Genomic DNA, 25664 nt, shown 5'->3' on the forward strand with positions numbered 1-25664 from the left:
AACATAATATTTGCGTAACCCTAAATTACATAGAAAAAACTAACCGATTGAGGCAGTGGCAAACCAGCAACCCCTGTTCTGTGAGGTAAAATTACTGTTTTTGTCAATGGAGTCTGGTAGATGAGGCAGTGTAGTGTTTTAGTACCTAACAGTCATTTAGACACCAGGATATGAACAAGCAGGACCCAGGTTTAAACATTCTGGAGTTATCGTTATTCATTAAAATTCGGTTAAATAAAATTAAAGTCATTTCAATAAAATGTTCACTTATGATGTCATTTAGTTTTGGGATCAGAATAAATTTGGCAACATTCATTATCAATCTAAATTAAACTGAAAACACATCATGCTTGGCTTCACAGGACAATTATTTGTGATTGATTGATAGTTTCATTGATATTATGAGCCCGTCCCTGCAGTTACAACTACCGTCAGTTTATGTGAGGCCAGTATTATAAAAAGATCCAGCCCAGTGGTCACATCCAACATGCTATTTTATTTTTGGACGCACAGTTCTGAGGAGGGCTCACAGAGAGCCGAGATCTAAAATAACCACGGCTTTCTTTGGCTCGGCGTGGCAGCTGACCGGCGGCTGGCTGGCTGGCCGGCCAGCACAGATGTTTTCCCATAAACCATCAGATCACCACTTCAACAGCTCCTCACTGATCACAGCAGCTACAGGCCATTAAATCTGATCAGACATCACGTTCATATGTGAGCTCGGGCTTCCACTGTACAAGTCTATCAACAGGCACGACAGCTTTAATTACAAAGCAGATATTATACACCGTAGGCAGTTATTGGGCAACCACTGCTTCTACTGAATATGTTTGTGCTGTTGTGCGACCAAACCTGCCCTTTAAAACACAAAAGTCCCACAAAGTGTTCTGTGAGGTAAAATGACTGTTTTTGTCAATGGAATCTGGTGGCTTAAAAGAGAGCGATCAAAGCCACCAGACTCTATTGACAAAACAGTCATTTTACCTCACAGAACACAGGAGCTACTGGTTTACTGCTGCCTCCATCAGTTCGCTTTATTTTGAGTTATTGTGTGTCACACAAATATTGAGCAGGATCTGAATGAACACTTTAAAACACCAAAGTCACACAACAACACAAACACACTGACTGATGGAGGCAGCAGCAGAGCAACAGCTCCTGTGTCCTGTGAGCTAAAATCCCTGTTTTTGTGAATGTAGTCTGGTGTGTGTGCAGAGAGCGATATAACGGCTGTTTGTGGTCATGTGTAATAACGTGTCCCATCGTCCAGCCAATCAGCTGTAACGGTGACACATTCCCTGTTTAAAGTCTTTTACTACACACGTGTGAATCCCAGTTACATTTCTACATAACCTGAAAGAATTCTGCAGCAGAATTAGTGTACTAAAGACACAATCAAACACAATGATTGTGGACATGGTGCGTGATCTTGAACACATCATCCTCTATATTTAAGAGCACTTCCTCCCTTTCACAGTAAAAGTCAATCGTGTCTCGGTGCCACGTGGAGCCGCTGCACTGACTCCACTCTGTAATCTCGTCTGTGCAGCTTCCGACCGACTCTGCTCCGACTGCAACATGATGAAAAATACAGCCAGCAGGTCAACAGACACATCAGGTCAAACCATCATATCAGATCATGTGTGTTTCATGGAGCGGGTTATTCGGCACAAAATACTGTAAATAACCGAGTGACACCAGAAAACCACTTTGCCGAGAAGCTGTCAGGACAGAAGAAGCAAAATCAGAGAAAATAAAAAGGCCCAAATGGCGATTTTTCACTGATATCATCAAATATTATGTAACACCCTTTGATGACTGAAAATAGCTCTGAATATCAACATAGTACAGAAGCTGCTGCAACACCTAAAAATACTACCTTCCCTCTTCACTTCCACATCTGTCTCATTGCTTTTACCCTCAGCATAGTAACTGTGCCACAGCAGCATGGACCCACAGACAGAAATATCTCAACAACTATCACTGCTAGCATGACAGTAACTCCTTAGTCTCGTCACTGAGAGTCTGAAGCAGCGTCCACCTAGATGGATTACAGGGAGGTGAAGGTCAGCCCGGGTCGGCCTGAGCAGGCCTGAACGGCTCGGCGGTAAACTGTCAAATCAGGACGCTGCAAACTGGGGAGAAAGGAGAGGAACAACAACCAGACTCCAGTCAGAAAGTGGAGGTTTTTCTACCAGCTCCCTGAGTCCTGCCCCTGGAGGCAGCAGCGTACCTTGATCTTATTCCATGGAAGTGTGGAAGTGACGTCATTCTCAGTGGACATGAAGCTAAAAACTGACGTCCGACTGTTTTCGCTGCAAATACAGTTGAGCCGTACTGTCGTTAGTTCTATTGAACCACAGGTTTTATTTACCAACACCAACAAAGAAATGCAGTTTAGCAGAGGATCGTAGCTATTGTGGGATTAAGTAACGTACATGTAACAGTGGTAGTTTTTGTTGTGGTTGTTTCACTTCCGCCAAGCTGATCTACAGATTTCTCAACTTCTGTTTGGTAATAACACGTTTGTTAATGGAATAAAACACCAAACGTGTGTGTGTGTGTGTGTGTGTGTGTGTGTGTGTGTGTGTGTGAGATGTGCACACGGAGGTGGGTACACGTCTTTATGTACTTTAGTGAACTTCAGATAACTATCTTGACACATTTACTCTGTGAAGGTCATTTCCGTGTTACACAGATTACAATATGAGCATGTTTTGTGCCAGCTGAGACTTAGCTTAGCGCCGGGACTCTGCTTCTCCAAAGTTGTGGTGTGCTGACGGCCATCTTGTTTCAGTAATACACTGACTATAGGACTTCATAGCCACACTTCAGATAGTCTGAACTGTCCCTTTAAGGGCAGGACGGTTTGGATGATGAGTTTAGCTTTCTGTGAGATTTGTCTTTAACAAATGTCAGACAGAGAAGCTGCAGTGAAAATAGCTGTGTGGTGTTAAAAGACAAGTGAAGGAGATTCTTCAAGAGAAAACTAAACAGGCCAAAGACCTAAAACCAGGCTGTGTGAACAGTCACTCAGCCGTCGCTCCGGCTGCTGAGAAATGGTGCAGCAGGTTTCCCGAGCGCCCCGGGGGACGACCTTAAACACAGCACTGTATTGATGTCCAATAAAAAGAGACCTCTGTGGAGTTGTGGGAGACTGTTAAGGGATCGTTTTACAGTGAAACCAGCGATGCCTTTCCCAAGTTAGAGGTTTGTGTTTGACAGCAGCACTGCAGTTAACACGGAGGCTGATACACATGAGGGAGGGGGGGCAGAGCCTCAATATGGTTCTGTTTGGAGAGCTAAAATTCATCTGTTTATATTCTACCAATGTTTTCAAAAGCTGAGCTCAGTGGAAGGCTCTTCAGTGTTTCTACCCATGATCCTCTGTGTCCACATCCTGGTGTCTGAGTGACTGGTAGGTAGTAAAAGTGTTGGAACTGGTCCAGTAGATCACCTCAGCCAGCAGACACCAAACGGGCTGCAATGGCTGCAACGTGATCCTTTGGGACAACTGCACCTGATCACAGTAGGTCCACTAAAAGAGCTTGTTTGATCCACTGACAGGCTCAGAGTGTTATTCTAAGTGTGTGACAGCATCATGGAAAGGATCCCTACAGAGAGAGACCTGGAAGATCCTTTTGGTTTAACCACAAACAGCACACACACCAGACTACATTCACTAAAACAGGGATTTTAGCTCAAAACATCAAATTCACTACAACTAGACCAGCAACTGTAGTCTACGAGGTAAAAATAGTGGATTTATCCTTTAAGCATGCTCTGCTGTTAGTTTCTGTTGTTGTGTGTTACACAAACATTGTGTTTTAAGCTTTATGCTTTTGGCAAGTTTCAATCAAGAAAAGTGGTGCTGACTCAGCAGCAGCAGCTCCTGTTGACTGTCACCATCACTGGATTACCGTGTCAACATGATGATTATGAGCAGAGATGTGACGTTAGACTTTGTTGTCTTTATTCATTTTCTAAGCAGATTTATGGACAATAAGCCACACTGATGTACACACTGAAGTATCTACAGGACATCTGCATGCTCAGACTTGACTTTGAGGTTAAGAGGAAATGGAGCCCGTTTTTAGCTCAGTGCATGGAAAGAAATAATGTGTACACATAAATGTCCAGGCCCAAATAATCATAAAGATCACAGAGCCAAAGTGGGGTCTTAAGTTCAACTTGTTATTTTCAACCTTCCTCACATATCAAATTAAAGGCGGTGGACGGATCAGAGAACAGTCCTTTCTGTGAGAGCAAACTGATCATATTAAGCAGTCGCACTGACACAAGAGCGCCTGTTGTACAGTCTAATAAAAGACCACACCTATTTAGACTGCTGTTGGCATCAGAGCAGAAGCTCTCTGTGGAAAAATACACAGCGGCCACAAAGTCGCCACACCCAGAGTGTGTGCAGAGGTCAACAGTGTGGATCAAACACTGCTTTAAATGCCACTCACAACTGAAGTCTGACAAGCTCCAAACTGGTACAACTGGAACATTTAGAAACGCCGTTGTGTCTTCAGTCCCAAAAAGGCGCCTTCTACGTACAGATGATGAAGAAAAACCAGTCAAGCTGCCGCCAAATTCACCTTGTTTCATCACTAATCCAGTGCTGACAGCAGACTCAAACCTGGAAACGACTCCACAGGTTCAGAGTCGTGTTCAATCACTGCCCTCAACAACAAACGGCTCCAACACAACCTGCTGCCAAAACCACCACGTCTCCTTTTCACATTTCTTTTTCCAACCCTGCTCAATAAACAGCATACAACAAGGAGCAAACCCTAGCAGTTCTCCTTTCAGTCTTTGTGCTAAGCTAGGCTAAGCATGTCCATCTGAAACTTGTGACTCTGGACAGGAGTTCTAACGTTATGAGGACCTGCAGACACCGCGGCCACTTCACTGTGTTTCTCTGAGAAACATCACGGACGTATGATGACGTTTGACTTTCAAACTTCTCCCTGAAACCAATAAAAGGTCCCCCAGGCTTCAGGGTGGTCGTCTAGCAGGTTTACTAAGTTTCTGTCCCAAAGAGGCTTCCGGTTACTGTTTGAAGAGACTTGAAAGGCTCACAGACAAGATGGCACAGGCCGAGTCTGCAGCTGTCTGAAGGTGAAGCTAAAGATCTTAAAAAGGTCCCATGTTTTTTCAACATAAATGTGTTCCAGGTCACTAAACTCCAGAAAAATCCTCTCTCTCTTTTTCTCCTGCTGCATCTTCCAGTAAATGTGTGTGAAATCACACACTGTGATGCCATAAGGGGATCATGTGACCTCCTCCGGCCCTTCAGCAGGCCGACTAAAACACTCCTGACTCCTCCTCTCAGCTCACGTCGAAGGCAAGAGCAGAACATTATTCATTTTTGTGTTGGTGACTTTCTTGACTTGCAAAATGATCTTTAAAACTGACAAACATCGTGTGTGTGATGAGGTCAACAGGAAGGCGCGGGACTTCACCTCTATTACGTGCTGAGCTGATGGGGCTTTGGAAATTAAACTGAAGGAAGTGATGAGTTTGCGATAACAGCAAAGTAACAGGGAGCACATCAGAAAAGTGGGATGACTAGTACTAAATTAACAGAAACTACAAACCAACACCTGTCTCCAACATAAACCTGTTTCAAATTAAGACCTCGTTGTGTCTGAACCACTGCTGAAACCTTTCAAATTCAAATCCAACTTTTCAGCAATCTTGTTTATATTTAGATATGACTTGTGCAAAAACAACTAGTCAATTAATCAACTCGTCGTCAACTGGTAACGATGTCGACAGTCTGCTTTAGGTTATTCATGATGATGAGATTAAAGTCTCAGTGTTCGTGGCAGTGCTACAACCTGCACCATCAGCTGGGTGAAGTCAATTTCAAGGTCAGGAAAAAGTCTGAGTGGCTGAAAGTTTCATGTCAGCAGCAAGAAAATAAGGTGGCTGTTTTATTCAAATGAGGCAGTACAAACCGAGTCACTGATGTTTTGGTAGAAACCAGATCTTAGAAGTTCCACTGAAACCAACAACAACAACGAACCATCACAGTGTTTCAGGTGCAATTTGGGCAAATTAAATACATGAAGGATGCAACCAAGCTATTTAAACATCCTCCAATCAGGAGACGTAGTCAAATAAGCAGACAGAGCGTCTACAAACCATGAGTGCCAGTCCACCTTTTTCAGAATGAATGAAACATGTGACACTACAACACATGTGGGGGGCAAATGTTTGTTTTTTCACCCCCACTTTTTGATCAGACAACTTTGCCATTTCTAGATATTTGAGCAAGTTTGGATCAAAATGAGTTCTATCTGGTGGCGTCATGCGTCAATACGAGTTGAAGATAACATTTCCAGTTCTTACCGAAGCTGTTTTCTCATAAAAACTCCAGAGAGTTCCCAGAGAATCCAGTCTGAACATCCAGAGCCACAATCACACAGCAGCAGACCGTCTGTCAGCCTGTTTCCACCTGCCGAGGGCTGCAGGAGGCGGGACAGGATGCTGAAGGACTCAAAACAGCTTTTATTTCACGAGAAATCACAGGAAGTCCTCTCTCCCATTAGTGTCAGTTCTGACTGGACGCTGTGAAGCCATCAGCTTCACCACTGAGGTCCAAACAAAACACCAGAGAACTACGAGAGATCCGATAACGAACTACGTTACTGCGTCCTGTCTGTCTGTCTGTTTTCAATCACTGAGCCTGGTGGGAGTTTAAAGTCCCACAATGAGATGGTGTGGATCTTTTTCCTGGAAGACCGGGGTTCAAGTCCCACGTCGACTAACAAAGGCGACATTAATAGTTCACTTTACACACACAGTGTCTGTAGGATTAGGTCGTTCTTTAGGGTTTACTGTTATTTTCAACATTTTCCTGCTGTACCTCCCCTCGCTCATCACTAATCATCAGCATGATTCATCCTCAGGGGTCGATGAACGTCTGCACAACATGTCATGACAATCCATCCAGTGGTCATCGAGATATTAAAGTCTGGAGCATCAGGACGGTGCTGCAGCCCCTACAGTCCCTCTGCAGGCTAATAATCTACAGGACCTTTGGTTCCATGTGAAGTTTTCCGTGTTATATCGCCGTAAATTTACTCTTTTGAGATTTTGGATGGTTGGTCTGACAAAACAGGACACGTGAGGATGTTGCCTTTGGTTGTTGGAACTCACGAAGGAGAATTTCTCACCATTTTTCTGTATTTCCTGATTTCATACACTATTCACTCACTCGTACTTTGCCGCTCTCGACCTTGACGTCACGAGTCGTGGGCAGCCCAAACCTTCAAAGTTCAGTCACGCTGCAATTAGCAGAGTAACATCCAGATCTTTAGGGCTGAAAACTGAATTTTCGATTTATTAAATTGGAAAGATTCGATGGATGCCATCTGTTTCTCTGAGAGGAATGAGGCCAGTCTGGACTGAAAGAATGAGAAGAAAAACAGAAACTGAAGCACACAGCTCTCCCTCTCTGTAAATCAGCAGTGGCGGTGGGAGGGGGGCGGATTATGGACTGGGGGTAATCGTCGTGTCCACAGAGGGATTACACTGCTCGGCCTGCTGCAGACATCTCTTTTTGGGGGGTTTGGCAGATTGAAAACTGTGCGGCAGAAATCTATTTTTCATCAGCGACTCTCGGTCGTTGGGACGTCAGGGTGAGCGTGACAAACGCACCGCGGCACGGAGCAAGTGTTCACGCTACAGGAGCGGGCCGAGTCGGTCTGACAGCACTCAACTAATTATTATTATTATTTCATGTGAGGAGTCGAAGAAGGCCACGAGCCGACAGCAGAACTTATTGTCTTTACGTGAAATCATGATCAACGTGTTCACATGTCCTGACTTCATGTGAATTTTGGTGTAAAAATCTGCAAAATACAGACATTTGTTTCACATGTGAGAAAAGTTTATCAATCTCAATATTTTCCGAGAGATTTTTCACACATTGTCCATATTGTGACACAACATCAACACTGGAAAGTATTCTGTTCAAGTCCTACTGAAATAAAGCTGAGAGAGCTGCTGAGAAATGTTTTGCCTCTCGACTGTCTGTGACTACGGCAAAAAATGCTTCAATTATTTCATTTTTTTAATTATTTCGTCGAAATTACTGAAACGAAGCACATTAAGCCACATCGAGTGATGATGTTTCTCACATTTGGCAGCGTCTGACCATGATGATACTCTTTTCAGTAAGTTTCCTCCATGCTGAGCTGCTGTCTGAACTACAGACTGTACTTCCTCATTTTCTGTCTGCCGTTAGCAAACAGTTGTAATAGTTTAGTGCCGGAACCAGAATACAGAGGGAAGGAATGAGGGTTTCTACCTTTTGAGCTACAGGCAATATGAAAGCACTGACGGCCAGTCTGATGGGCACTGAAATACATCTTTAAGCACAAACAGTTTGGACTAGGCACAAACGGACATTAGCTAGAAGCTGCCTGAGGTACCAGCTGTGTTAGCTTAGCACTGGTCCCCTCCCGCTGTGGCGTTTGGTCCGACCCAACGAAGCGGGACGTACAAACAGTTAGCATTAGCAAACAAAGCTAACAAGGCACTTTTCTCTTTGTGCAGTAGACATTTTCCTGATTCCACCTCCTTTAGTTCTTCTATTCATCCATGTTCAGTCTTTAAAACAGCATGGAGGGTTAATGGGCAAAGTAAGAAAGAAAGAAGAGCTCAAGCTCAAGTCGAAAGCATCGACACTGACAACACTCACTCAAAACAGCTCCATGTAACGTAGAAATGTACTAAATAGCTGCACAGTCACAGCTGATATTTCCTACCAAACTTCAGTCTGACTTCACCAACGTGACGACTCAACATAATCACAAAGATGACGCATTAATGGCGCACTGCAGCTGAGTTTAGCACTTTTAAACTGATCGGTATTGGCTGCATGAAGCCCATCTGATGTCCGTCCCAGCTCAGACTCTCTCCACATAACCAGAGGGTTTTCACACAGAATGAGAGCTTGTTGACGTATGCGGCTCATGTTTTATTTGTTTCCACTTCTCACTGTCAATCCTCCATCAGTGGACAGAAACTCTGGAGCCTCACCGACCCAGACAACACTAAATCTATTGGAAAAGTAATCAGTCATGACGGGACCGTGCTTCCAGCTGCAGAGCAACCAAACAGAAGACGGATGAAGATGAGGAGAGCAGAAAGCAGGCCACTGAGTTCACACTGACGATCTCCTCTCATCTATTAGTGATGAAGACGCTGAGAGGAGGAAGATGAACTGGATGTTTGCTGAATGAAGAGAAACTGAAAAACTGAGAAACATTGTCTGTGCTGAACCAGAGAGTCTGATGACATTACCAAGTTAAATCGGACGTGCAAATTTAAACCTGACATTTACACTAATACGCATCAACATATATACACACTGAATGCTTTCAGCAGACAGTGGAAAGAGAGGGTTATTAAAGGAAAATTATATTAAAGGATCCCTACAGAGAGAGACCTGGAAGATCCTTTTGGTTTAACCACAAACAGCCGTTATATCGCTCTCACTCAAGGCAGCAGCAGAGCAGCAGCTCCTAAATCCCTGTTTTAGTGAATGTAGTCTGGTGTGTGTGCTGTTTGTTGTTAAACCAAAAGGATCTTCCAGGTCTCTCTCTGTAGGGATCCTTTCCATGGTGCTGTCACACACTCTGAGCCTTTGGTACAGTTGCCCCGTTTGGTGTCTGCTGGCTGAGGTGATCTACTGGACCAGTTCCAACACTTTTACTACCTACCAGTCACTCAGACACCAGGATGAGGACACAGAGGACCCAGTGTTAGAAACAGTGAAGTTCTCTACTAAATGTGGGTCTCCTGTGAGGGGACGTATAAGAGGCCAATTTACAGGCTCACATGGATTCTTGTACATTCGGCTTCTTAAATATTTTATTAGCGATACTGGATTCCTTTACATTAGTTTCCCTTATGACACTCAGCAGGCAAAGTGATTACATTACATAATAAATCAAGTAGGTACTGTTGTTGCATACTGCATCACTGGATCTGTTTTTACTGGAATCCTTTAGTGCACTAAAAGTACTAACACCACAATGTAAAAATACTCTGCTAGAAGTTATAATCCCTTGAAAATGTAGTTAAAGTAAAAGTACTCTGTGGCTGTATTATTATATTCATCAGTAGATTATTGATCCTCATCATTGATGGAAAAGCAGGTTTTTACAGTTGGAGCCCATTTTGAACTATTTCATTCTGAATTCAAACCTTTTCCAGATCGACTCAGTGCCGTTTCCCACTCAAATGTATTTTCTAATACAAACATGCAATTCTAAGTCTGTTCAAATTTCTTGGGCGCGTCACCTGTTTTACACGCTACCTGAAAATGTGCACAAACAGTAAACACTGTAAATGGTAGAAATTAAAACCCACAATTCAAAAAAAGGATCCACAGACGTTCCTTTATCCCGTCAGGGTGACGTTCGGTGACGCTGAAGAACCTGAGCTACTCTTTCCCACTCAGACAGTCAGACAGTTATGAGTCCTGGGAAACTCAAACACATCGGACCACATTCCTGCTGCTCGGCGTCCGTTAACCCTGCAGCAGCGTCTCCGTTTACTCTGGTCCCGTTAGCTGGAAGCGAGGTGACAGCTCGTCACCAACACACGCCACCCACATCAAAAACGCCGACTGCTGGAAACCTGCAGGGAGCCTCCAGCGCCACAACCCAACAAGATTAACTGATATCTTTACAAACCAATTGAGGAACTGGTTCATACCTGGTTGACACTTTATGTTGGTGAAGGTTTAGAGAAACTAAAACATCACTTCATAAATAACACCATGACGACCAGAGGTTCATCTGGGATGGAGAAACACTCTGACTGTGACTTTAGCTGCTGTCTGTAGCTGCAGCACAACAAAGCAGGAAGTACATCCAAGAAACACATTTAAAGCAGCAGAAGAAGAAACACAGCCTGTTTGATCCTGTTAGAAACACATTTAAAGCAGCAGAAGAAGAAACGCGGCCTGTTTGATCCTGTTAGAAACACATTTAAAGCAGCAGCAGAAGAAGAAACACGGCCTGTTTGATCCCGTTAGAAACACATTTAAAGCAGCAGAAGAAGAAACGCAGCCTGTTTGATCCTGTTAGAAACACATTTAAAGCAGCAGAAGAAGAAACGCGGCCTGTTTGATCCTGTTAGAAACACATTTAAAGCAGCAGAAGAAGAAACGCGGCCTGTTTGATCCCGTTAGAAACACATTTAAAGCAGCAGAAGAAGAAACGCGGCCCCGTTTGATCCCGTTAGAAACACATTTAAAGCAGCAGAAGAAGAAACGCGGCCTGTTTGATCCCGTTAGAAACACATTTAAAGCAGCAGAAGAAGAAACACGGCCCCGTTTGATCCCGTTAGAAACGACCAAACCAGCTCCTGGTGGCGATGGAGCCGTGCTGACTTCTGGGTAACGCTGGTGACGTACTGAGAACTACTTCTCTCTCCTCTGCAGCACCAGATCTCAGTGGACCACCTCAGACTCTTCCTGACCTCTGACCTCTGCGTCACCACCCTGTCGATAACGCTACTGTTTTCACCACTTCAACAGATTCCTTCTGAGGTGTTTTCTTTCTCTTCCAGATGCTGCTGATGTTTACGTTGTGTGTGTGCTGCTGCTGTAAACCCTGAGCCCCCACACGGTCACACCGACACACTGACACGCTTTATGACCTCTCGCCCCGCTGTGACGGCCACACGGGAGCAACAAACACGGGGACGGCTGCACCGTCGGCGGCCACATCTTCCCTGCAGACCTACACACACGCCGAGGTCGGACAGGTCTCCACGTTATCAGTTTTCCAAGTGATATCTGACCTTCGAGAATGAATCCAGAGGTTCACAGCATGTTTGGGTGTAAAGATTAATGTGTAGAACAGTCGGAGCTTCAGCTACAGTAACTGTGTTTAGATGGACCCTGATATTCCACGAATTATAGGAATAATAACACTAGAAAACACTAGAAAGGATCAGTCAGTTTACCATTCTGTCATATTTCCAGCAGACTGGACTCTTCACAGCAGGAGTGTCAATAAAGTTATATTCTGATTAAACGCACATCTTTATTCAGCATCCCTGTAAACAGTTCAGCTGGAGTCTCTCATCAGAATGACTACATACTGTCCATTTAACTGCAGCTGTTCACAGACAAACACAGGTGATTAACAGGTATTAATACGGCCGTCAAAGACCCCGACACGTCCTCCTCCTGCTGATGACTGGCTTCGTTCTCCAGACACAAACCTGCACACAAGCTTTGCTTTGCCCCCCCCGCTACTGATGCTACTACATTAATACACAGAGGCCGTCATCACCAGGTGAGTAACTCTCACCTGCCCGACCAAACCTCCAGACAATTGAGGAGAAAGAAGCTCAGTGGACCTGTGACCTCTCTGAACAGACCTCTCACACGGTGTCTGAACAATAAGCGACACCAGCGACTAAACCAGTCTGATGCCTTGTTTCCTCTGATCGGTCTTATGGAGCAGCAGCAGCTGATCGGTGGAGCTGAACGAGGAGTTACCTGTCCGATAGCTCCTCGTCTCCCCACAGACACCTGAATGAGCTGCTGATGAGGGAGGAGATACCAGAAGAACAACCTGCTGCTGTCGGCTGATCGCTTTCACTGAACTAACATCTGATTTCAACGAGGGCGGAGAGTCAGAACTCGCCGTCTTTTACTGGAGCGGTGACGTCTGCGGTCTGATCAGCTGATCGATACGGGGTCTGTTACCATGGTGACGACAACAACAGAAGTGCGATACAGCCGTCGGACGCCCGCTTGCTGTCAGGAGTAACTCTGGCGTTGCTATGAACTGTGGGAGCTCAGGGAGGCGGCGGCTCCGTACCGTCGTCTACTTTCACTATTAAACATGGTCCTAAACCATTCATTGGATTTTTCATCCAGCAGAGAGCGAAATCTACTTTCTTTTGTTTGTTTTTGTAGTTATTTTCATTTTCTCGTGTGTGTTCGTGGGGGCAGAGAACTCATTTTGTTCACTTAAAGATTAAACATGAAAACTAACTTGAGTCTTTGTTGATCACCACTAATAAGGAAAACATTTGTAAAAAGTGACTGAGGTCCATTTCCTGATCTAAACCTTAATGTTGGAGCCCGTGGAGCGTTAGAAAGCTGCGACTAACCAGCTTCTCCAGCTGGACTCAGTGTTTGGGATAAACACTGAGTCAGCTTGTGTTCTTGTTGGTGCCATTTAGCTCCCACAAGTTCATATTTACGGGTCACAGAAAAGAGGTTGTTTGGAGGACAAATAAAAACTTTAAAAAGGTATTTTTTAATTTAGGTACCAGTTTTTTGGCCTATTTTTAATAATATTTAACTCCTGGCACCTGCAACGGCTTAACTGAGAACCTGATCAAACTTTTTAAGGACTGCTCCTAGTTTTCCCAGGTGCGGTGGTGACCCTCTGGAGAAGTGGTTTCTGGGTGAGAGTGAGGCGGTCGTACCTATGAGAGCCTGGAAGAGGTTGCTCTGGAAGATGTCGATGACCCTCTGGATGGAGTGTCGGAGCTGGCGGTCCTCGGCGTGGTGCAGCTTGGCCCGGTACTCCTCCAGCAGCAGCAGGGCTCGCTGTGCATCTGGGCGACAGGAGGAGGAGGAGGAGGAGGAGGAGGAAGAGGAGGTGAGTTGGGGAAGAGACAGAGAAGCAGTCGCTGCTGCCGCCGCTTCATTGTGGCCTCAGCGACTAATGAAAAGTGATGTGAGGCGCGATGGCGGCAGAGAGAAGCGTCGACTGTGGTCTGAATGAACAGCTGCTTCACTGCTGCAATAATCTGATCCCTGAAACACTGAGCTCATATCAGAGTCTAATACTTAAAGCTTTAATATTTAGTTTAACATTTAATACTGCCAAACATGAAGACATGTGAGGCTGTGGGGGGGTTCAGGTCAGAATAAACAGAGCAACAGATGAGTATAAAGGTCAGAGTATCAGAAGGAAGCTTCAGGTCACATTTGTGCATCACAACTAATCCTCACTACACCAAAACTTAAAGAAAATCACCTAAAATGTGCATGTTGTAATTAAAAGCTGATACACAAACATCCAGGACCTTTTAAATGATTATCAAGGCTAACAATGACCTTATTTTAGACTTTTTAAGGAGCTGGAGAGAGAGTTTGTTGAAACATTAACATTATTTTCATTAGATTAGATTAGATAGGTCTTTATTATCCCACAGCGGAGAAATTACAAGTGATATAAACAGGAGGAAATATAAAAACTATTTAAACAAGCGGAAGTATGAAACTGATGTTACATTATAAGTTAATATTCTGATTATTTTGTCTATAAAACAGAGCCCAAAATCACATGTTCAAACAAATACACAAAGATACTCAGTTTACAATAATACAGGTCCATAAGTGATCATTATTTTCATTGTCGATTCATCCGTCAATTATCTCATTGGGTAATCAGGTGTCTTCTTTTGGCCACAAGCGGAAGAGAAATCGGTTTATTGTCACAGAGGAGCAAAGAAACTAGAAAATATTCACATCTAAGAAGCTGGAATCAGAGAATTTGGGTTTTTTTCCTTGAATATCAAAATAGTTGGCAGGAGGAAAGAAGCAAATCCTCATAATTCAGAAGCTGGAGCTGCAGTGTTTGGTATTTTCACTAAAGAAACTACTTAAAATGATTAATCAACTTATCTATTAAGGGACAAACAGGTGAGTGAATGGGCTCCGAGGGAAGCACCAGGTCAGCTCGAGGTTTATTACAGGCCATCAGACCGTCCGGTCCTGCTGCTGCTCAAGAAACAAGTCTGATCAAAACAAAAACTATAAAAACTCAGATCAACAGTGAAAATGTGACGCTAACAGAGGCTGAATTTAAGGTTTTTTTCCTTGGTTTAAGGTGAGCAGAGCTGAAACAGCAAGTCAGAGTAAAGTTTCCTCCAGAAAGCCGTTTAGCCGAAGCTCATGACAACTTCGATACCAGACGAAAGCCCCAAAAAACAGCCCGAGTGATTAAACACACGTCATTAGCTGTGTGAAATCTCCCCTCTGAAGGACGGCGGCTTATTTTGTGACTGTGTGGTGTTTGTTTGCCGCCTCTGTGATAAAAACACGGCAGGAAAACGTGAAATGAAGAGATATTTAACAGATAACCGAACAGCTGAGGAGATTAATCGATGATTATTTTCATTTTTAATTGATTGTTAAAGACTTGAGCCTGATTAAATGACAGATTATCTTTAAATACAGGTTACTCCGAGTCCATCAGTTAATCATTTAAGTCATTTTTTAAGCTGGAATACCAAACGCTCTCTGGTTCCAGCCTCTCAAACATCAAGTCTTTCTTCTTTTCTCTGTTTCGTGTCGTCGTAAACTGATCATCTCTGTGTTTTGGGCTCCCGCTCACACAAAACGGGACGTTTACAGACTTCACTTTGGGCTCTGGGAGCGTTTTATCGACTAAGCAGGTAGCTGATTAATTGGAAAAAGACAGATTGATCAAAACAATGTGAACACAATCATTGGTTTCAGCCCCAAAAAGTAACTGCAACAGTAAAGAGAGAGTCAGCTTACGGCTTATGGGGAAGTTGAAAGTAAACCAGTTATAATTGTGTGTATTTCTGTTCTAAATAATTCAGCATCACTACATGAAGTGTGTGTTAGTCGGTGTCTTAATGTCAAATAAACTAAACTAACAGATCATTTAATTGCCTGCAAACCATTAAAGTAACTGACCCAGTTTAATTAGTGCACTTTTACTGTTTCATTTAGATTTAAAAAGTGACATTAAGATGCATCTCTTTGGGCTCTGGGGTCCTGTGATGGATATTTTTCATCATTATTGACATTTTACAGAACCAAGTGATCAATCAAACAAATATCAACCCATCAGCTGATCGTTAACAGAGTTTTGATGTATTTCTGGTGGATTTAGCTGCTGCAGTAGATCGTGTGTCCCAGTGAAAGTCCTGTTTGATACTATGGGAGTTAAAACATAATTACTAAGTATAATTAGGTTGCTATTAACTCGCTGTTTGGCGCTATTGACACTGACACAAATTAGGAATCTGATTTTTTTAAGGATTAAAATAAAAGCGCACAACTTTATTAGTACCACAAATATTTAAGGGTGTTTTTTCTAAATTTTCCAGTTAACCTACTTCACGAATGCTGCGTTGAAGTTCCTTGTAAATATTTTATTAATATTAGAGTTTATTTTTAGTCGGGCTCGTCTCCAGACAAGGTGCCCCATATACAACTTGGTTAGCAACAGCGGCTAACCGGCTAACCCTACTTTAACTCACTTTACCTGACTGGCACGGCACGGCTCAGCAGGGCCGAAATAAGCCGTGCGGGCTGCCCCCGTGTCGGGCTGTGTGTGTGTTAGTGTGTGTCCGTGTTTGTTGGGGTGTTTTGGGTGTTTATCCGAGGCTGCTGTGTGAGTTTCTCCCAGCGGTTAGCCGAGCTAGCTTGCTAGTTAATATGTGAAGTGAGAGCGGCTTACCTTTCTTTCTGACTGGCATGGTAACGCTGGGGTCTGGCTCGGCTCGGCTCGGCTCGGCTCGGTGTGGAGCTAGTTCTGTGTTAGCCACATACACTCCTCGCACAGGACGGGGTTTTTATTGATTATTCCGCCGGTTGAAGCCCGCTGTCACCGCTCCAAGTCTGAAGAAAATCCCTCCACGACGACACCAAGTTCCCTCCGAGCCAAACAAACTAACTGTCAGGGGAAAACTGACACGTCCAACCGAAATAACAACACCAGGTCTCCGGGGGAAACTACCACAAAAACACACAGGAGTCCCGCTTCACAGTAATGTCACACAGGGCGATTAAAATCCAGAAAAGAGGCTCCGTCCGTTACCGACTCTACGTGCTGTACTTCCCCGCCAGAGAGGCTCCCTGCCCCGGCGTGCACCGCGCAGGCTGTCCGCGGAAACCTAGTGGGACCCGCCGTGCGCCAAACTCCGTGCAAAAAACACTCAGTTTTCGTGCGGTGCATGCGTGAGCTGCCCGCTGCTGAAACTGTGGAGGGAAGCGACCAGCTCCGGAGCTCTGGTGGTTATTCCAGAATTAAATAAATAAAAAACTTCAAAGTCCAGCCTGGTGGCACACCTAAACTCAAGCCGTGCCAAGCCCAGACTGATTTATCCCGCACTGGCACGCACACTTGGGCTATATGTGTATCATTCTCTGCAACAGCCTGCGTTGTGCATTCGTGTCAAACTTCTCTCAGTGCAAATCCCTCCTCTCTTTTTCCTGCACTTCCTCTTTTTTTTCTCCTCCTTCTCCTCTTTCCTTCTTCTTCTTCTCCTTCCTCCTCCTCCTCCTCCTCCTCCACCTCCCCCAGGTCTACAAATTCCAAACTTTCCTCCAAAATGGCGTCTCACAGAGCTGGAAATGTGCACCATGTGATTTCCAAAAGCCTACACCCCTTCAACCTGCCGCCCAATCATGCAGCTCACCTACAAGACTGAGGAAGAAGAGGAGGGTCAGAGGGGAGGAAGGAAAAAGTTTTAGCATGAAGGGAGAAAGGGGAGGTGGGGGAGTGAGGGAAGAGGGAGGAAGAGGGGATGAAAGTGGGGCTGCAGAGTACAAAGAAAGCAGGAAAAACTCCAGGATGAAGAGGGATGGAGGGTTAGAGGTGAGGAAGAGGAGGTGGAAGATGGACTAGAGGGGAGGAAGAGGAAAAGAGAAAAAAACATGGATGAAGAAGGCAAAACTGAGAAGGAAACAAACAGGGGAGGAGGAGGAGTGTAAAATCTGTGGGAGAAAGGGAAAGGGGAGGAGGAGGAGGTGAGAGAAGAGGGGAGGAAAGGATGTGAAACTGGAAGGAAGAGCAATGGATGACTGAGGAAGAGGAGGGGAAGTGATGGAGGATGAAGAAGACAGAGCTGCAAACACAAACACTGAAGCGACTGCTGAAAAGAAAAATTAATTATTAAATTAATTTATTCATCAATTAAACTGATCTGTTTACTAGTTATTATATTTCACAGCATTGTTGTTATTAACTGCACTCATATATTATATTTTATATATTAAACACTGTCTACACACATATATATACATATACACATATATATGTGTACTTCTATATCAGTAGTATTATTACTTAATTCAAACAAAAGTATTATCAGCTAAATTTACTTGAAGTATCAAAAGTAAAAGTACATTTCACAGCATATTATTATCTAAAGTTAGAATCTTTTTATCACTAACGAATAAATGAGAGAATATTTAAATGTATTGTGTGTCCTGTTATAGTGGAGCAGCATATTAGACAGGGTTTTATGTCAAAAGTATAAGAGTTCAGTGAACTCTGAGGTGAAGGACATGCAGCATGACATGGAAACAGTCCAGGTACCTCAAAATTATACTGAAGTACAATACTTGAGTAAATGTACTTAGTTACATTCTTAATTATATTAGAGTTTTTCTCTCATGTATTTACTGTAAATATGAAGCTAAAGCCAGCTGCTGCTTACTGTCCCTTTAAAGGCCTTTAGGTGCACAAAAAAAGACCGTAGCATTAAACCTCTCTGCACTTTATGAGTGTTTAAATTTGTACTTTTGTGTATTTTTTAGTTTCGTCATATAAAAACGTCGCTGTGAAAAAACAGCTGATTATTATTATTATAATAATTATTATTATCATTATTTTGATCAGCATTTAAAAGACGTCAGTGTTTGGTTAGAGTGTGTCTGCAGGACTCTGATTTTATATTATTTATTTAATCTCTCGTGGTGATGTACTAGGCTGCACATATTCTTATTTATCAGAAAGATTTCTGATAAATTTCTGTGGTTTTGGTTAATTTGTTGGTTTTTGTATGAAACTAATTTCTATTTTTTCTGTTATGATCACAAAGTCGCCTAAATGTGTCGTAATCAATGTGCTAATTAAAGGGAGCTTCCTGCTGCGTGATTAATGATCCAAAATAAGAGAAATCTGATTGTTTAGTTACTTTAGACCAATGGAGAGGTCAGAGGTCAGGCGGTGAACCCACCTGTGGAACAGATCCATGCTTTGGTCGCGACGAAGATGAAACAGCCTCCTCCTCCCCCTCCTCCTCCTCCTCCTCCTCCTCCCTGTGTGAAACATCTCCTCTTTGTCTCTCTTTGTCTGTCATGTCGTCTCCTCTCTCATGTGCTGATGCAAAACCACTCGAAGCTCTGGCCCAGATTAAAGAGAGCAGTTCCGGTGAAAGGAGGAGGCCTTTATTTTTAGACGGTCATGTTTAATGAATGACCTCGCCTTGAGTCTCAGGCTCGTCGTATTAAAGTAGAGAAGGAGAGGCCTGCTCTGCTCTCACGCCATCAGCCGCCCCCTGACACACACAGCCATCCAATATGGCTAAAATAAGATGTCAGAGATCAAACTCAAATGTAGATTTTTATACTTTTATACTGATTTGAATGCCATCCTCAGATGGTTACCTGCACTCTGCACCAGATGAACAGATATCGTGCTCAGATTATACATTCTCCTCATATTTATTGCACACTCGGCTATAAGAGGCACCTCCATGTGTGCTCAACTTTAGTCCGCTCTCTAGAAATACAGAAACACGAGCACGCCTGCACAGCGTGGCTGCGTCCGGCCGCACATCTCTGTCTAAATGTGTGCTTACACTCACACTTCAGTAATGTTCAGTGGATATTAAAGCAGGATACAAGTGCTTCAGTTTCTGACCTCCGAACTAGCAAAAAACAGCAGCACAAAGAGAATCAACTAGCTTTCAAAACTTCCTCATACTGACTCATCTGCAGTGACAGTCGTTGTACATCTGCGTCGCTACATTTATACACTGTCTCATCACTTTTGCTCATAATAGAATTGAAGCACAGACACAGAAACAGACTGCACACTGTCGGACATCTTGATCTACTGGATGACTCTCGTGTTTCTTCCTAAAACCCCCAAAGCTGCCCAGAAACGTGTGCTGTTCATTTTACCCACAAATAAACCTACTACAATATTACTGGTGCTTATAATATAATATAATATAGATAACTGTCAGGGTGGGGAGGGAGTCCTGTGTCCATTCATAGTCCCAAAGGTCTCCATAAATATGCTTCACTCTTCTGTGGGTCCTGTTCTCATTCCCAGATCGTCCCAGAATACTGGCGTGTTGTCTCGCCATCCAAACGCACCACTTCGTACCAAGAACAGAGGCGTACAGGACCATCGTTGTCATGGTAATAACAAAGAACCACGTGGTTAGCATCGTGAAGCGGTGTCAGTTTGGTTAGGTTTAGGGAAAGATTCTGTGGAAATAATTACATGAGTAACATAAGTTCAGTCAAAATAAGTGACTGCTTTCTTTTGGTTTCTCGTGTGGGAACAGTGGGAAGCAAAGCTATTTTTACCAGGAAGGTAAAATAAGGTCCCGCTCATCAAACCATCGATTGGTTTGAAGGGAACCGTGATTGGTTACATGGTCACATGATGAGGGTAAGGCCGATCAGAGGCAGGCTAAGGGCCGGACTCGCCTCTGCTTTCCTTGGAAAAAACATTCCGGTTTGACCCGTCCGTCCACCTCCACCTCCTCCTTCGCCGACTTTGACCGACTGGCTGCGTCCTCCAGGCGCTAAAGGGAGCTCCACACGCCGGAGTGAGGACAATTTCAGATATTTGTTGAGAAATTCTAGAAATCTCAGACTTCAACTGAGAAGCTAAAGGGAACTGCGTCATTTTCACTTTCAATAGGGGATCTGATATGGAGGAACTGAAAAACAACCTGTTATTCATTATTGTGAGTACGACACAAAAACCAGATGATGGCAGTTTTTTGTACTTTTGATTTTGTGCTGAAGTCAGAAATAGGAAATTATATATACATATATATATATGTATACGTATATATACTGATATTTAATCAGTCTGATGAGTAAGTTGTCGACTTCTTTGTGTGTTGCATTTGATAAACTTGCAGCGAATACACATTAAGTTAATACAAAGAATAAAAGCTTGAACATCGATGTGTTTTTTGGAAATTAAAAGCGACGCTCAGTTTGCAGCACTGGGACGGGAAGCACAGAACCTGCCTGAGGATCCTCCAGGTTCTTCATCATCAGACCGGTTCAGTGTTAGTGTTCACACATCTGACTTTTAATTTGGCCAACTTCAGTTTCCAAAATGCAAACAAATAATAAACTTTATTTAAACAGCAGCTTTCATACATAAAAATGCAGCTTAAAAACTAAAAATTAAAGATTTGAGCATACCTTTGTTTTTTGCATTGGATTCATAAACAAATAAGAAAATAATGGATTATTCTAATATCATTTCTAAACTGGAGGGAAGGTGGAGATTGTGAGGTCACCGTGTACTAATAAAGACGGTAAAGTTGTGAATTTCCAAACAGGAAAGCACTGAAATCTTTTATCTGGTTGCAGGCATCAATAACTCTGAGATAATAAAGGATGTGCACATTACTGGTGTTACTCTCTTAATGCTATGAACTCTGATTCCTTTCCATCGCTGCACATTTGTGTTGTTTCAGTCAACATCTGTTCCCGTCAGAGCGGCGCTGACACCCTCCTGCTCTTATTTTCATCTCACCAGCGTTCAGAAGCTGTGAGGATTCACACTTTCTCAGGCTGCTCTGGTTAAATATCAATAATCAGACGAGGTGGGTGGCAAATTAAATATGTTTTTAGTCATACACAGTTTTTCTTGGTCATTTTATGGAAGATGTTCCCCGCTCACCAGCTAGCTCCACCGTTAGCGGCGGCTCTAGAGAAAAAATGACCACAAACTGTAAAAGCTGTGAAGAGTCTTCGTCCCTGCTCCCACTAACATAACCACGACCCCCCCCCGCCTTTAAATCCACCTACCAGCACCTTTAAAACACATTATATCTGATTTCTGTGCACAAACTGTGGTGTAGAAACAAGAATTCATCTTCTAATATCGAGTTTTCTCTCCAGACAAAAGTAGACACAGTACTTTTCCTTCAGCTCCCTCATGTGTTTAATATATATGTTGTATTTCACCGTAATGCTAAGAAGTCAGTAAATGTGTCGTGTGATGTAAATAAGAGCCAGTCTGGCCGCATTAATGACGAGTGTCTGAGCCTCATGCTGTGTGTGTGTGTGTGTGTGTGTGTGTGTGTGTGTGGTAACATGTGTCACAGGCTCAGGCTGCCAAAGTCCAGATTTATGCCAAGATTAATTATGAGCATGTTGTCCAGATCGGGATGAAAACTGACATGACATGTGCAGTAATCCCATTACAGTGTCAGACAGCAGCGCTCACACACCGCAGGTTCTGCTGCAGATGGACGGATGAATCAAATCCTGCATGTTTGGCAAACAGCGTCTGAGCCGCCGCCGCCGGTCTGAAGGCTCCGCTGTGTTTATGTGGAGGTGATGTGGCTTTAAATGATCACCTGCAGGACGGCCAGAGATGACTTCACCCACAGCAAGGTGAGCGGAGCAGGACAAAAGGTCTGAGGAGGTGAAAACTCCAGCAGGGAACACAGAGCTGAGGGAACAGAGAGCCGAGGGAACGCAGTGCTGAGGGAACGCAGAGCTGAGGGAACAGAGAGCTGAGGGAACGCAGTGCTGAGGGAACAGAGAGCTGAGGGAACGCAGTGCTGAGGGAACGCAGTGCTGAGGGAACGCAGTGCTGAGGGAACAGAGAGCTGAGGGAACGCAGTGCTGAGGGAACGCAGTGCTGAGGGAACGCAGAGCTGAGGGAACGCAGTGCCGAGGGAACGCAGAGCCGAGGGAACGCAGTGCCGAGGGAACGCAGAGCCGAGGGAACGCAGAGCCGAGGGAACGCAGTGCCGAGGGAACGCAGAGCCGAGGGAACGCAGTGCCGAGGGAACGGGGAGCCGAGGGAACAGAGAGCCGAGGGAACGCAGTGCCGAGGGAACGCAGAGCCGAGGGAACGCAGTGCCGAGGGAACGCAGAGCCGAGGGAACGCAGTGCCGGGGGAACGCAGTGCCGGGGGAACGCAGAGCCGGGGGAACAGAGCCGAGGGAACAGAGCCGAGGGAACAGAGCCGAGGGAACAGAGCCGAGGGAACGCAGAGCCGAGGGAACAGAGCCGGGGGAATGCAGAGCCGGGGGAACGCAGTGCCGGGGGAACGCAGAGCCGGGGGAACGCAGAGCCGAGGGAACAGAGCCGAGGGAACGCAGAGCCGAGGGAACGCAGTGCCGAGGGAACGCAGAGCCGAGGGAACGCAGTGCCGAGGGAACGCAGAGCCGAGGGAACGCAGTGCCGGGGGAACGCAGTGCCGGGGGAACGCAGAGCCGGGGGAACAGAGCCGAGGGAACAGAGCCGAGGGAACGCAGAGCCGAGGGAACAGAGCCGGGGGAACGCAGTGCCGGGGGAACGCAGAGCCGGGGGAACGCAGTGCCGGGGGAACGCAGAGCCGAGGGAACAGAGCCGAGGGAACGCAGAGCCGAGGGAACGCAGTGCCGAGGGAACGCAGAGCCGAGGGAACGCAGAGCCGAGGGACCATGTTGTTGTATGTTAGATTCACTTGGGTGTTTGTGCCGGCTGGTCCAGGCGTTGGATGTTTGAGCCCTTAATAGATGAACGTAGCTCCAAAACACAACATGCTGATCGCTGAGCTTTGGCTTCACACCTGAAATAAGAGACACCTGGCAGCCAGTCAGAAATGTCTGTGGTTGCACTATTGATTCCTGTGGTGTTAAATGACTTTGACTGCATGGAGAGCAGAGTTTCACACACATAATATCAGCCATGCTGGCACACAGTCTGTGTATTGTCTCAGCCGGACCACAATGGTACAACAGTGTGTCTTGACATAAACTCGTCCAATGTGTGTGTGTGTAGCTAAACAAGCGCTCCCTCTGTCAGCTGACCTGCCATCGCTGGTGAATCAGCGTGTTGGAGCTTCAACAACGGAGCTTTTGTCACCGCTGACGGCACGAAGCGTCGGCCCAGAATCCCACCGTTGTTCCTCTCTCTGCGGTCCGGCCTGCAGATCAGCAGCGAGCAGCATCACGCTTTGAAACAATGGTCCAAACCACACCAGCGAAACAAGGCGGGGGATCCACACGCGGGGGCTTTTTCCTGGAGGACAAAGGTCACATCTGCAGGTCCATCAGCTGGTGCTAAGAGAGCGTAACACCATGACGTCATTCTTAGGTTACAAGTCCTGCAGTAAAATCAGTATCAATAGTATTATCAGCAAATGTATTTTTAATAATCAGAAGTAAAGTTGAAATGATCTCAAAGGAGGCAGTAAAGGCAGATTTCTTATATTTCCTTTGATTAAGGCTGCAGGCGGGGAACGTCTGCAGGGACGTCACATTCACCGGTCGTCGTGTTACCATCCCGTCCACTTATGCTGAAACCGGTTTTGATGTTGACGGAGGTGCACAAAATGATGCCAAATAAGAAATAATAAAACTTAACAAGTGTTTTTTTGGAGATGTAAAGGAGCAGAGCGTCCAGATGTGTTAAAATGTAGGGAGCAAAAGTAAAAACTCATCAGAAAAATACCTGAAACTGAAGTAGAGTAACTTCCACCGCTGTACAGGACACTGTTACACTATCAGCAGTTTAATCCTCCTTCCTCTGGTTTAATCATCATGCAGTACTTCACATGGCGTAAAACAGAAGACAAGATGCATAGATTAGAATGATACCTGCTGATGATACCAGAGATGCTGTCCTTTACATCTGAGAAGCTTAAATGTTGAAGTGATGTTCCTCTTTAGTTTGTTTTTAATCAAAATGATTTTTAGAACATTTGTTGTAGTGAATGTCAGAAATAGAATGAATGAATGCAGACGGACGAGCTCAGGACACAGCTTACAGACAGGCAGGTGTAGGATCACAGTGAAGGTGGAAGGCAGGTGAGGAACAGGTGGGGAAGTGTGAGGACACCTGGTGGATATTTGAAGAAGAGCGCTGAAGGAGCCCAGGCAGCCGTGGAGGTGTGACAGAAAGAAACGCAGCAAGCTGATTAATGAACTTTCCAGAGTTTTTCATTTCACTTTACTAAGTTTGCAAGGACAGCTTTCTTGTGCTTTTCTCCACCGCTTGTCTTTTGCTAGGAGTGTCGTCAAATCCAGAACCGGGGTCGGCAACAGGCAGGCAGACAGCAAAGCCAGGAAGGACACAGGCGAAGCTCGTGGTCAGGAATAGAAGGCCGAGGTAGTTACCAGGGCAGAGACGAGGAGCGGTAGTCAGGGGAAATCAGTCCAAACAGGAGTGCTGGAAGGTCAGGCATGAAGCTAGGACAGTCTGGCAATGAGGGAGTCTACTGCTGAACCTTAAACAGGCAGGTGATTGCAAGTGAGTGCAGCTGGGGAACCAGGTGAGGGTGACTGCCACTGATTGGAAGGTGTGGCCAGGTAAGTAGGTCAGAGAGTGGAAAATGACCAGCAGCAGCAGACTGTGACGCTCAAAGCATCAAAAATAAAAGTGCTGTCTCTGCAGTAAAATGTCTGCTGTGCCTGATAAATGTTTGGGATCGTTAACAGCGAGCTCCTCTGCACGCCGGCGTCCTGCTGCTTCCTGTTGGGGTTCGTTTTTGACTGGCCGCCGCTCGCTGCACGTCGTCCTGCTCATTACAGGAAGTGTTGATTTAAAGTATTGATTTTAATGATTGTATTGCTTCCATGGACTCAAACGCAGTCATGGCTGAGGGACAATGTTTCCCAGGTGTCAGACTTTTATTGTG

At 44.8% G+C, this 25664-nt stretch overlaps 1 protein-coding gene across 11 annotated transcripts in view; it reads right to left on the bottom strand.

Annotated features, from left to right (window-relative positions):
- Positions 1-16991, bottom strand: part of LOC139213735 (disks large homolog 1-like) — a 112212-nt gene extending 95221 nt beyond the window's left edge. For all 11 annotated transcript variants that reach the window (XM_070844345.1, XM_070844344.1, XM_070844343.1 and 8 more), the window contains exons 1-2: positions 16497-16991; positions 13480-13611 (exon numbers count right to left, since the gene is read on the bottom strand). In XM_070844345.1, the coding sequence (XP_070700446.1) occupies positions 13480-13611; positions 16497-16515 (151 nt within the window). In that variant the 5' untranslated portion in view covers positions 16516-16991. The remainder of the gene's footprint in view (positions 1-13479; positions 13612-16496) is intronic.
- Between the last annotated feature and the right edge of the window lie 8673 nt (positions 16992-25664).

The sequence above is a fragment of the Pempheris klunzingeri genome, chromosome 15 (genome assembly GCF_042242105.1).
Source record: "Pempheris klunzingeri isolate RE-2024b chromosome 15, fPemKlu1.hap1, whole genome shotgun sequence".
Classification (NCBI taxonomy): Eukaryota; Metazoa; Chordata; class Actinopteri; order Acropomatiformes; family Pempheridae; genus Pempheris; species Pempheris klunzingeri.